This window comes from Orbicella faveolata, unplaced genomic scaffold (genome assembly GCF_042242905.1).
Source record: "Orbicella faveolata isolate gen_17 unplaced genomic scaffold, um_ofav_v1 contig_12, whole genome shotgun sequence".
Taxonomy (NCBI): Eukaryota; Metazoa; Cnidaria; class Anthozoa; order Scleractinia; family Merulinidae; genus Orbicella; species Orbicella faveolata.
Genome location: NW_028301539.1, coordinates 18,407,407 through 18,421,353, shown reverse-complemented (window position 1 = coordinate 18,421,353; position 13,947 = coordinate 18,407,407). Strand labels below are relative to the sequence as shown.

General features: G+C 37.5%; 2 protein-coding genes across 2 annotated transcripts; both read right to left on the bottom strand.

Annotated features, from left to right (window-relative positions):
- Window positions 1-1,928: 1,928 nt before the first annotated feature.
- Window positions 1,929-3,828, bottom strand: LOC149116950 (uncharacterized). Its single transcript, XM_089282659.1, has one exon. It carries the CDS (start codon window positions 3,741-3,743, stop codon window positions 2,799-2,801), a length of 945 nt encoding a protein of 314 aa, XP_089138785.1. The 5' UTR covers window positions 3,744-3,828; the 3' UTR covers window positions 1,929-2,798.
- Window positions 3,829-5,037: 1,209 nt separating this feature from the next.
- Window positions 5,038-13,812, bottom strand: LOC110059681 (cysteine and histidine-rich domain-containing protein 1-like). Its single transcript, XM_089282660.1, has 13 exons — window positions 13,590-13,812; window positions 12,176-12,225; window positions 11,686-11,742; window positions 11,253-11,339; window positions 10,990-11,051; window positions 9,327-9,437; window positions 8,415-8,472; window positions 8,209-8,279; window positions 7,610-7,715; window positions 7,103-7,128; window positions 6,685-6,781; window positions 6,439-6,501; window positions 5,038-5,389 (listed from the first exon to the last, which is right to left on the bottom strand). The coding sequence occupies exons 1-13, from the start codon at window positions 13,795-13,797 to the stop codon at window positions 5,273-5,275; spliced, it is 1,113 nt and encodes a 370-aa protein (XP_089138786.1). The 5' UTR covers window positions 13,798-13,812; the 3' UTR covers window positions 5,038-5,272.
- Between the last annotated feature and the right edge of the window lie 135 nt (window positions 13,813-13,947).

The window sequence follows — 13,947 nt, the reverse complement described above, 5'->3', positions numbered from 1 at the left end:
CCAAGTGGCTATATACGGCCACTTAATGGTCGTGCTCTTTGTACCACTTGTGACGTCATCAATTTAAATGTCATCAGGTATTCTTGATGAGCAGATAGTAGTACTAGGCTAGGCCTTTCCGCACAATGGTCAGGTTTAGATATCGACGACATTCCGACGTCGCAAATCGAAAAACAACGTTATCAGTTTTGGTGCAAAAACGGTGGTAAAATGGTCCACTACGCCTATGATTGATCAAGGTCCATTTCCAGGCTTCGCCCGTAATTAACATCCTACTTTTCACGGCAGCCAGACTGAAAGAACGTACAACGCAAAAGGTAGCCAGTGTAAAAGGGCCGAGAAAAACAGAAAGGAAAGGGGCAACAAACAAAATTGAGAGCGGTTAATGGCAAAAAAAAAGGTTTTTTTTTTTTTTTTTTTTTTTTGTAATTTTTATTTTTTTTCAACATTTTGGGTTATAATACATACAATACAATACAAGACATAACACTAGTTACAATACTTACAATACGTCATAACTACAATAGATTACATACAACAAATTATAATTACTAATCGTAGCCTAATTATACCTAAAGAATATACAATGCGTTGTTTACAATAGTGCAGCTACCCAAATACAGAAACAAAAAAAAACAAAAAACAAAAAAAAAAAGAAAGTAAGTTAGTGACATGCTGAGAAGGAGAAATTACAAATTAAGCTCAACTATTATTAAGAGATGGCATTAGTTTTTCCCACTTTTTGTAATGTTTATAAAGTTGGTTATTTTTGGTAGCTATTTTTTTTTCAATGTAATAAACGGTTTTTGTCTTTGCTAAAAATATTGTTAATGTTGGTTTAATTTTATTTAATTTACATTTATAAATAAAAAACTTTCCTAGCAGTATCAAGTGATTCAGGATAATAAAGTCTTCGTTGTTGTTGAACACTCCAAACAATATATTTTCAAATGTCAAAGTGTCCAAAGATACATTCTGGTTTGAAAGCCAAGAAGAAAAAGCCCGCCAGAAGTCTTTTGTTGTATCACAATAAAAGAGCAAATGTTCAAGGGACTCGACCTCTTTCAAACAAAAGGTGCACATTGGTGATTCAATCATTTTAAAACGGAATAACCTCTCATTTGTGAAAATTATATCGTTTAATAATTTATATTGGAACTCTCTAATTTTTGTTTCAAGTGTGACAGTGAATGGTAAAGAATAAATTTTTTTCCAGTCTTCTGTAACCTCTGGATATTTGTCCTTCAACTTCCTTTTGGCGGTTGGAGGAGTTTGTTTCTTTGTTTTAAATCCTTTATACAAAAGTTTTGAAGAGGCTTTTAACAGATCCGATTTGGTTTCGTCGATATAAATATACACTGTATCCAAATGCTGTTGAGGATATAGTTGCTGATGTTGAATATGTGATTCTTTGATAATTAATCTCCATTCTTTTGGTATGGCATCTACAATTCCTATTAATTTGAAGTACTGGATTGGAGATAGATTCGCTTCCAACACTTTAGGGCTTTCAAGAAATTTACCCGTATCGGATAACAAGTCACCAATTTTAACAATTCCTTTAGTAAACAAATGTTTTTCAAAAAGAGATTTTCCGTGTATCACAATATTCCTATTATTCCAAATAATTTGGTCTACAACATCCTCATAGGTGGCTACCTTGGATTTCTTTAAATTACGAAATGCCTCTAGACACTCTTTGTAGAATATTGGAAGATGAACCGGTAGTTTACTAGTTTCAAAGTCACAGAACAGGATGAGTTTTCCACCTCTTCCTGTATATTATTTGATATCAACCAATAATCTAACCGCCGTTGAATCATTGGAGTTTTCTGTCTCCAGGAGAAACGTTTTAATTTTGGGTTTCTGATTCTCCAGATGTCTATTAGGTCAAGAGAAAAACATAGATTTTCTATCTTTTTGGACGATTCTTTCAATTTTGGAGATCCTCCCGATCCATCCAAATCTGGGTCGCGGATAACATTAAAGTCACCACCTATTATTATTTTGCAATCAGTGTCAATTTCCAATTTGTCGAATTCGTTCTGTATTTCGTCGTAAAAGATGCATTGTTCGTTGGTCTTATTTGGCGCATAGATATTCAAAAATAAAAAAGATTGACCTTGAACAAGACCTTTTAGAATGATATACCGACCTAGATTATCTTGTTTACATACCTCAAATTTACAGTCAAGCCCTTCTTTGACTAGTGTTAAGACACCTCTGCTGTGTTCAGAACCATGACAAAAAAACAAGTCTCCTCTCCACTGGGATTTCCAGGTGTTTTCCACCTCGGATGTGCTGTAGGTCTCTTGTAGAAAAATTATATCAGCTTTATCCTTCATACACCAATGAAAAAGTGCTTTTCGTTTATCAAAAGATCTTATCCCCCGAACATTTAAGGATAGGATACCAAAATTTAAATTAAGTTTTGTAACTTTTTAAGGACATATTTAAGTGAAAAGGCGAGCAGTTGCAGAGAATGAGATAGTAATCTTTAGTAGATGAGCTAATGAAAAAATTTGCATGTCTCTTGAACAAGAAAAAGGTAAAACTAATTAATATTGAAAAGGAAAAAGAAACAAAAGAAAAACATTTATAACACCTACAACTACAATTGAACATGTATGTAAAACAGTAGCCAGCGATAAAAGCTGTTAATTGCGCTACTAATGGAATAGGTCTTGCACGCATTGCGCTAACTAGATGACACGCATGCAGCTCCATTTTTAAGAACAAGTGTGAATGAGGCTTACATGTTATGAATACCTAGATAGAGAGTTTATGTTCCAAAGAAATTAGAAGATTCGTATACCCTCAATAAAAAGTTTGTCCGGCTCTGATCTTTTGAAGAACGCCGATTTTCCGTCTTCTTTTGCTTTTTTGAACTTAGGCATTAATTCCTTTCTGCGGTCCACAATTTCTTTCGGAAGGTCTGGCGATATTCCGAAACCAGTTCCTTTCAGCTTTCTTGCACTTGACATGACTCGCTCTCTGTCGGAGTATCGCAAAAAACGTGCAATTATTGGTCTTGGTTTTTCTTGCGATGGGTCGCGCTTGCCAATGCGGTGCACTCGTTGATACTCAAAAGAATCCGCCTCGCTGATGTTAAGTTCCTTCTGTATAAAGCCAATTAACACCTCTTTGACATTTTCTTCTGAGAGGTGGAAAGATTCAGCAATGCCGTAGAAGCGAAGGTTTTCCCGTCTTTGATACACCTCCATATACAACTTCTCGTTTCTTAAGGCCTCGATCTTTCCCTTGAATTTGTTTTCGGTGTTTACTGTATTTTCTTGGATAGTTTGTTCCAGAAGCTTTACTTTCTTCTTTAAATTTTCTATCTCTGTATTTGCGAACGACATTCCTTCATCTAACACCTTCAGTTTTGTTGTGGCGTCCCTGCTGAAGCTTTCAAACTGCTCAGCTTTATCCTGTAACTTGTTAACCTTTCCATCGACCACTTTCACAAAACCCTCAAGGATGTCCAATTTCTTTTCCATGTTGTCTAACTTCTGCAGAACAAGGTCTAGCTTCGGCATTACAGAATTAGCCAACTCCACGGCAGCGGCGGTTTCGTCTTCTTCGCTCGATTGCACCGTGTCAGACATGTGCAACTTGACTTTGGCTTTCTTCTCCAACGGTGAAAGGGATTCTTCTTCCGACGAGTTGGATACACTTCTCCAAGTTGGCCCAGTTCTCTCTACATGAGTTTTTCGTCTGAACTTTTCTCCTTTTTCTGCCATGTAGAGGCCTCCATATACGAATTTTGAGCGGAGCTAGCAAAAACACGTCTATACTCTACCCATGCTCGACCCAATCCCCCCGAGAAAAACAGAAAGGAAAGGGGCAACAAACAAAATTGAGAGCGGTTAATGGCAAAAAAAAAGGTCCCGCGGTATACCCGAATCCAAAATTCCGAGAAGTGCGCTGTCCCATGCCAAGAAAAATGTAACAAAATACTGAGAATCGTGACAATCTACATAGTTGGAATTTTGTGTGTGTCGTATGTCCTGGCGTTTGTTCAAGTTTATCCATTGTTCGAAACGGTAAAACTTTTATGGATTATTCTTGCGACTAAAAATTTGTGACAAAATGATATTTTTCCTTGCCAGAAATTCATCTGACGCCACATCCTTTAAAGGCTACAGGCATTGTTTATTGTCATATAAGGAGTATATTAAAACTAGCTTTGTAAATAATTTATATGCGAGTTTCTTAGTGTCATATCGCGAGTCGCCATGTGTTCAAAAGGCTTAATTTTGTCTCTAAAGTGTTACCGTAGTTTCTTTTCAATCGTCTGATTTGCGCAGACATGTAATTTGAGTCCGTTCGTCTTACAAGCGAACCCACTAAAAGTGAGCTGCGACTGATTGAAGGTAAACATTTGCCGCAACGATGAAAAGCATTTAGTCCAAATTTTGGCTTATACGCATGCCTGGAATTGGAATTTTGCTCAATTTTGTGCCTAATCCTCGAAAAATCTCTCCTTTTAGTAAAAAAAAAGCTTTCTTAGCAAAACTTAGGCTGATTTAGCGTCATGGCAGCTAAAAAACCTGACTAAACGGTTAAAAACGGTATTTTTTTGGCTAAAGTTTGGTATTCAAAGGGTTAAGTTGATAAAGAAACCAAGATGCGATTGCTTTGCGGGGGAAATTTCAATAGAAATGCAAGTGTTAATTCATAATTAAAAAGCTCTTGGTTACCACTCGTTTAATTATTTTTGTGCCAGTTCTCCCAAAGGTTACAGCAACGTTGGAGTGGAGAACGTTCCTTAACTGTGGTTGACAGAGGCGCGCCTGTTCCTCAAGTGCGTCACTCGTGATTCGAAACTGAGTCCCAGATAAAGAGAAGTGATTCGCAGCTGAATCTAATACTGATAAAGACAAAGTAAAGACAAATTGAGGATGTCTCAAAATCTAGGCGGCTGCCGGCATGGTCAAATCTGTCCTAAATGCGCAACGTGAAGTAATTAAACGTACAATTTAGCAAATCAATAGTTCAACTCTGACTGGAATTATGAAACACCAAAATAACTAATTTCGCGTCGTAACACAAGCCTCATTCAAACTTTATTCATCGTTCCATAGCTTTACACATAGTTTAGTTCGTGGCTTGCTGGACGCGAAAAGCAGAAAATTGCGAAATATTACCACCATGCGGTGCAGTGTCAAAGGCCTCAGTCGAAAAATCAACTACTGCGTTCTTGTGTCAGCGGATTCTGTTGGTCCTTCTTGTGCTGTAAAATTGTCTTTTGTTTCTCGAGGGGTATTCTTCAGTCCTTTGGCTTTTTCAGCTCCAAGGAAGGCCAGCTTCCAATGTCTTCTTTTCGCAATTTGATCTCCACCTTGGTCTGGGATAGCAACACGGAGCTTTTCTCTGGTAGGATTGTCTGAAGAAGAAATATCTTGGTCAGAGCCCCCGTTTTAACAAGCGTACTCTTCCTATCAGAGCCCCCACCCAATTAGTGCTCATCTTCTGACTCTTCTAGTAACGTCCTAGAGCATAGTTTTTTAGAGGGAAATGCTTATGAAGTCCGGCAAACATCAAAGGAGCAAACAGAGAACCCAAGATTTATGTTGGAAGGTCCACGACCGTGCAGAATCCAACACGTTTCTATCGGTTAGTTCCTCTGTACGGAGTAAACAAGTATAGTGTTTTATGCACGGTCAAGGCCAAAAAAGCGAACAAAATCCTACAACAAAGAAATTTGTCGGGTTTCATAACCATCCCCCTCTATTAACTAGGCCCAGATATAAATCTTTTTTTGCTACCAATTTTCTGTCTTAACCTTTCCGACAGTGAAAACAGCTAGTGTTAAATGACATATTTATTTTCATGGTATTCGGTCGTTTAGCCCTCAAGTCGATTAGCCTCTAGCCGGTTAGCCCCCACCCAGAAGTCGAGATCAATGACTCTTTCTCATTCTTTAAAAGGGCTCAGTCACGGTATTTTGAGTTATTTTGGCCACATACAAAATTACCTTTAAATGGTAAGAAACCTGAAAATAACAGTTTAATAAGATAGAGAAACACCAGAGATAATGATAAACCATAAAGGAACAAAGATGGCTACGGATGGAGAAGATTAACACGGATTACAAAACGACGAATTTCAAAAATTGAGGCTAAACTTTTCAATATGCGCAAACCGTGACTCGGCTCCTTTAAGCGTGAAAACGAGAGAGAGTTGTGGGGGAGAACGCAGTTGGTGCGAAACCTCCACAATCCGTTCCCTCGATGACGTACGGTAAAGAAGAAAAGTTTTATTTGTGGGCTAACCGACAAGGGTTAATCGACTTCCGGGCTAATGGACAGGATACCACTAAGAATTCTCAAGTTCTATTCGTTAAGTGGAAATATTACTCGCGTGAAATCAAACACGAATCATCCTCGCGATCGTCTGGGAAAGCATTTATTGTAGTCATTTCGGAACACTCACCCCGTGTAGATTGAGCTGAAGCTCAAACACGTTTGAGCCACCAAACACCACATGAGCACTTAACTGAAATACAAAGAACAAGTCTTTACTACCATAATTTGACATAAATACTGCTTCTGAGGCAGTGTTCTATGACATATGAGCACAATGTTTTATCCACCTACACACCATGCATTCAATAACAAGTGTTTAATTGAGTAGAAAGAAGATGCTATTTGGACATCTGGTACAAAAATGTCTACTTACAACTGTTTTATTTGCCTCTACAAAGGTTTGTTCAGGATCACTCATCTTCGCAAATATTGAAATGACAATAAAGTTTCCCATTTTGTACCAGTCGTATCTGAAAAACCAGAAACAACTTACCATGAGGGATTTTGTATTCAAAATATGACGTTTAGGTCTAGGTCTTGGCCCTGAGAGCTGCGCTCAGGTGGCATATTAAAGAGTATGCTGAACTTTGAATCAGGTGGACTAGGTTCCAGTGTTTTGTTCTCCATCATGGTGTTATGACAACCTGGCAATATGACACAAGGTAAATGGACCACTGTAATATCGTAGTCCAAGAGAGTGGTGGTAATTCTTAGCTTGGAAAAGGGGGAAGGGGGCTACTTACAGAGTTAAAAGAGAATGTACATTAAATACTGCTCGCAAAAAAACTCACCGGCACAGGACTTTCTTCGCTTTTTCCTGCAAATAAGAAGAAACCAAGCATATGGGGATTAATCCACGTAAAACACTTAAAAAGTACCAAATTCCTTTTACATGTTTTAAAGCCCAAACGTTACTAATAACTTCTCCCCGTTGCACAGCTGAATACAATTTGTAATGTCTGACAGTAGCAGTGGGAAAGTGCAAATCCTGGGTATTTCTCTCTGTGCCTGATATATACATGTGAGATAAAAATGCGTAGTATCAAACATTTTACATTTATACTAATGAATTGAAGGAGAAGCCTTGGAAAATGTTTCGATTTAGCCTACAATGGACTTACATCAGCAAAACTCTTAGCTGCTTCAAGCTACAGAAACCGTGATAAGCTGTGGCAGCATGCACCATTTGGCATACACACAAGATATTATAATTACACTGGCCGTACTATGCATCCTGAATATTGTCACATATAACTCTCTAACCCTATGACAGGTTGGGGTACAAATTGCTACCTTACCTCTTCTGTTAGTTCCCATCTGTGAGACCCCGAAGTGCATCCGTCTTGTTTTAAGAATTCATCAAAGTCTGTTGTCCTTTTCCGACAACAAGACCAAAATTTATACCTGAAACACCACATCGACATGTCATTTTCAGGATCAAACAACGTTATGTTGAGTTGAGGGTTCTTATCTACTATCCTACAAAAACTAGTCTCAACTGAAGCTATCAGAAACTACAATTATTATTATTGTGCTCAATATAAGAAACAAATTCTCAGTTCTGAATCCTTATATTAAATTGTAAGTTTTCAATAATACATATTTATAAATATAGTAATTATTTGGATCTCTCAATCCTCTGTCCTTTAGAATTAATCCTTAGCTCAAGTTTACTTCTTCATGCTCAATAATTTTTATTTTATTATCCACCATTGAGCTCTATCACCATAAACCCCTCCTTATAGAAGAAAGAACTTTCAAGTTCATTTTGAGATATTAATTAGTTTCAATAAGGAAGGCAAGCTTATCTCCTGACCCAGCCTTTAAATAACCAGAGCTTGACATTAGCATGCAAAACTCTATAACAGTTCTCAGATGCCAAAGCATATTGCCTCACCCTTCATGAAATATTGGTACGCCATAATGATTCCAGCACTTGTCATCGTTGGTACTTTCATTTACATATGACTAAATAAAATAAAAAAAGAGATTGAAATAGTTTGCTGGTGAAAAAAAAAAGTCCCAGGTTTGTATTTACTCTAAATGGTTTTGCTATAATTACAACTTAAATCTTGATAACATATACAATAAGATTAGACTCACAGTGTTACATCCACTATTTTTGCACATTGTTCCAGGTTTAACTCCACCACCATGCTCACTTCCTGATTAGAAACAATTCCCAGACAAAAAATTTATGGCCAAAATAAAAGATAAACATTGCACTATGTTACTTTGAGATCCACCATAACATTGGAAAAGGGCGACTGCTAATGAAGCTTCTTGCTTTTTGTACTCTAGCCTTATTATTACTGTGTTTGGATAACATTATTGTGAAAGGTTTACCAGTACAATTATATAACTGTATTTTACATTCTCAGATCTGGGCTGGAGTTAAGTGTCATTGCATTGTGTTCTTACAGAGCAAGACACTTTTCCCTGAAAGAGCCTTCCTCCATTCAGGGCCCATGGACATGTGTTCAACTGTGAAAAGCACTATAACTATCTACCAACTCTGAAGTAAAACACTATCCAGTGGCAGGGGTTTTATTAACACTTTCAGCAGGAGGACAACTGGTTTTCATAGGCAGGCAAAACCATTTTAAACTGAACTTCGATTATATAAGAAAAATTTTCCTCCATCTAGATTGTCAAACCAAGCAGGCAAAATCATCCTAACAGCCACTCAATTTGCCTGATGCCTGACCAGGCTCTTGACCAGATGGGCATCCAGGCTTCCTGTGGATGGCCACTTTATAAAGAAAATCATTTAAATTTTCATATGTTGCCTTAATTATAAATCGTTCATTTGAGCAGGCCCTTTTAAATCCTGGCTGAAAGCCTGTGCCTGACTCTTAATGAAAGCCCTGTCGAGTGGATAACAGCTGACAAAATAAGCTATGTAAGTACCTACATATATCAACTGGATGGTGCTTTAGCTGGTGCAGAGCATTATTCATTGTGCAAGAAGTATTGGTCACCTCGCCAACTTAATTAAGTAATAAAACGGATCACTTGCCATCACTTTTAACAGGTTTGTCTTTTCCTTGTTCTTTAAGTTTCACCAGAGCCTTTTTCAAAGAATCTGCCACTGACATCTTAAGCTTTGTCTTTGGAAGGTCATCACTAAAATAAGCACACAACATTGATCAATTAAAAATGTGAGAAACCCCTTGCTCTTGATGAAGTAAAATACACCAGTTTTGGAAATGAACACCTGCCCACTCACCAATGGGAGTGTGAAAAGTGTCAGATGAGTACAAATCATTGATCACTCGACAGTTTGGCTAGTACGGAATATTGCTAGCACTCCTTTTTATTTCCTATTTTGGCAAGAATATCTCCAAAGAAAACTTACATATACTTCTTTTTAACTTTTTTATCTTTCGAGATAACAACTATGTTGTCAAGAAAACACAACTTAGTGTTTCATAAATAGACAAAATGAAGTAAGGCTTCCTCACTGTCAGTGACAATTCACATAACACTCATGCGTACGTGTATGAAGTGAAGTTCTTGGTCTCTAGGTGAGCCAGCAGTATTATTAGTGCATAAGAATTAGAATTGAAGATTTGCTTGCTAAGAAATGAATTTCATGAAGATCAGGCATCAATAGAAACTGTTTTGAAAATTGAAGTACCTCCGCTGTAGTTACATGATTGTATCTTTGGGTTTAAGGTCTTTTAAGAAAATTTTTCATTGAAGGAAATCCATGTACCGACAAGTCGTTCACTTCAATGTCTCGATTCAAGGGAAATACGCGAATTCGGCAGTGCCAGCTGTTCGTTTAGCTGTTAAAAGTTGATGCCAAAAGTTGATGATAAAAGCAAGGATAAAGCACTAAAATCTGTCCGTGATCCTATTAGGAGGTGTCTCCTAAATAGACCAGAAAAAGAAGGCTCAACACGAAATGGCAAGCTGGGCCTCTGTGATTATGAGAAAACGTGTGGTTTGTAAATCAATGCAGAGATTTTGGGAGGGAGAGAAGGAGAGGGAGGAGGGAAGAGGGAGTACCGGTAATCTTTCTGTCAGGTGAGTGAAAATTACACCGAGCGAGTGCGTTTTGAGAGTCACTTGCAAGAAATGGCAAGTGCCGTCAAAATTTAGTTTCCAACACTGATATATGCGAGCAGAATACAAGACAAGACAGAATTACAAGCAGAATTCTATCTCTTAATGTGTGGGGATAACTGTTTTTTTTTTTATGAAATCCAAGTGACAGTGGCATCTATTTCCTGTTAACATTAGCCTGTCATGAGTGCCAGTGGATATTGTTGCATGGGTTAGTGTGAAACACTTATCCATGAATATACAATGCAAAAAAAAAAAAAATGTGAATCATGTAGTAAATATTGCTTAGTATACTATTCTCCTGTAAACAACCCCTCATGGAGTAAAAAAAAAAACAAATTTGTTCAGTTTCTTCAGCATATAAAAAGCATGTTATTAGACCCTTGCTGTTCCTGGCCTGTTAGAACAAAAGCTAGGACCATCTCCCTTCTGAGAGCAGCGTTTTTCATTACACCATGTTTTGACTGAAATATTCAAGGTCACCAATTCACTCGTCTTTTCAATATAGATCACAAGGCCATGCAGACAGCACAAGGCATGCAAATTTTAATCCAAGAGCACACAAACTTTATGTTGACAAAGATATGTACAAACTCAAATAATATACCTTGGTCTTTCAACAGGTTCTGTTGGAATTGGTTTTCTTGCAGGTTGTTCAACTTTTATAACCTAGAATCAATGCAAAAAATAGTTACCATTTTGATATTAATTCTTACCTGAAAAAGCGCCGGAGTACTCATTAAATTAAAAAGAAAATAGCAAAAAATATTAAATATTTATTGAAAGTTACTTTCAATTGTTCATCAAAATATTGTGGCATACATGTAGCTCCTTAAATAAACAGTTCATCGAAAAGTTGTCAAAACTTACTTCATCAAGACCAAGGGGTTTTTCATCTGCACTTGGTTTTTTAGGTTCAGGTGGTTTGACATTATTGTGCCTTGATTTAGTGCACCCCTAGCAAAATAAAAAATATATATATTTCTCTCAAGGGTGACTTCAACTTCTCAAGGGTTTCATCAATGCTTTCAGTAGGAGGGTAACTGTGATTCACCTGAGACAAAACATTTTGAACTGAACTTCCTTATAGGAAAAACTTTCATCAGACAGTCAAACCAGGTGGGCAAAATCATCCTCACAACTGGTCAATTTGCCTGGTACCCAGTCCTTAATGAAACCTCTGCTTATGTGAATGCAATCATGGATACATGTTTTGTTTAAAATACAGTCAAAGTTTAGACAGAAAATTGGCTTAAAACACAGACTGAAGCTACCTCTGTTTGCTACAGATGAAACATCTTACCCGAATGTTGAGGAATTCTGTAAAATCTGAGACCCTTTTCTTGCAACAAGACCATCCCTAAAGTCAAAAGAAGAAATTTATTTCAACACTAATATCATTACATCAACAAACCCAGGGCATTAAATTCATTACAAGTGAATTAGAAGGCATGGAAGCCTGATGGCTGTTGTACTGGACACCTGACTGAGCAGTCTAGATTCAAGCACCAGCTATGGACATTGGATTGTGTTCTTGGGCAAGACACTTTACTCTCACAGTGCCTCTCTCCACCCAGGTGTATAAATGGCTACTGGTGAATTTTACGTTTAGTGTAAACCTGTGATGAACTACCATCCCATCCAGGAGGGAGTAGACTGAAAGACTTTCAATCCCTTCAAGCTATGAGTAGCCACTTGGCTATTAGAACACTGACTTCACCTTTCTCCAATTAGCTAAGGCAGACAGCTTATTGAGCCTTGGGTACCCTCAAGTGAATGAATTCACAGCTCACCTTTAAAGCATCATGAAAAACTGGAACACCTGGATGATGTGTACACTTGTCTGCAAACCAATGAGGTAAATATAGTTTTTAATTGAATACTTTCTTTTTCCTCTACAGACTAGGCAATCTGCTGTTTCAAATTAAAGTAATGAGACCCATTTTGGAGACACAAGCTCTTCTAGCTGATTGCCATAAATACCGTAAATCCTCGAATTAGCACCTGGGGCGCTTATTTTAAATTTAGGAGAAAAGGGGGGGGGAGACATTTATTCAAGGGGGGCGCTTAATCGAGTGAGGGCGCTTATTTATTTTTTCCCAAATGGTGGCCTGACATGATCATTTTTTTCAATACATCATCTGCACGTAACCAACTACATAAGCTGTTTATCGACATAAAAAGCTGATCCTAAAGTTTAAATCGCGGCACCTTTAGTACTTAACGTGTGCACAAACTGAAACAGTGTACAAATCTAACACAACATGACAAGAACTATGCATCCTTTGTCGTCTCAGTACTCATCCACAAAATGGGGGAGGGGAGGGAGCGCTTATTCGAAGACCGGTATTTATTTTAAATTTTAGTCGATAGGAGGGGCGCTTATTTGAAGGGGGCACTTATTCAAGGGGGGGCGCTAATATCAAGGATTTACGGTATCTTGTAAAGTTGGTTATGAGAATCTCCCGGTAGATCAAGGTATTATCTCAGTATAAGACAAGATCGACTAGGCTAGATGATGGTCTTGTAATACGCAATTAAATTTTCTTTGCCTTGAGACCTTCAAGTATCAAGCATGCTGTGTTCTAATCATGTAATCATATTAGGAAAAACATTTCAATCAAAAACTAATAATTCTTACAAAAGGAGTTGTAATAAATCCACAAAAGACAACTGAGGCAGTCCACACTACCCAAATAAGAAAAAAATTTCAGTCCACTGTCAAATGTACTGAGATTGCCGGAGAGATGTTGAAGTTTCGGGTTGACTGGTAAATAATTAGCCTTCGGGAAAATTACAAAAAAATCTTCGATCACATTTTCAAGGAAGGATATAAAATTTCTTATTCTATTCTAGGTAGCACGAAAACGTTTGTTACACTAAAGATAAGCTTACTTGAGCTTAAATAGAGTTTTTTTTTATACAAACAACCCTGCAGTCTGCCTGCATGCAAACATAAGCTTATTACCTTGAACTAACAGCTGTAATTTCTAAGGTATAAGCTTATCATATTTTACCTACGAGAACAGAAACTTGTTAAGATACAAACATCACAGAAGCGTATATATATTGAAATGTCGTGATCGTTAATGATTCGTGGCAAATTTAGGGAATTCATCCAGCGAAATTTGTATGTGACAGACAGCATGAAATTCTGACTACGAGAAATCATTCACGTAACTATCAACGACTACCAGTAAACGTTACCTTCTCCATTTTCGTCTTCCTTGTATTCTTTACCACAGCCCTTGTTATAGCACTGGAGTAACTCATTCGTAGACATTTCAACTAAAAATACCTCAAATTTCAAGACAAAAAGATGACGGAAACTTCTTTCGTTGTGCGCTTCGAGAAAACACGGAAAACGCCGGATGAGAAATATCCCATGTGCTAAATTGATCACCGCTGACCGCATTACCGGAAGTCATGAAATAAGTAAATAGTAGAGAAGACCCTGGGGCCAAGGTGATAAATAAATTGAATATTTCAGGGTGGCTCGCCACGGTTTATACATTTTTTCAGCATTTCTTCCGCGACGAATCAATACCACCACTCTTTTCTAGTT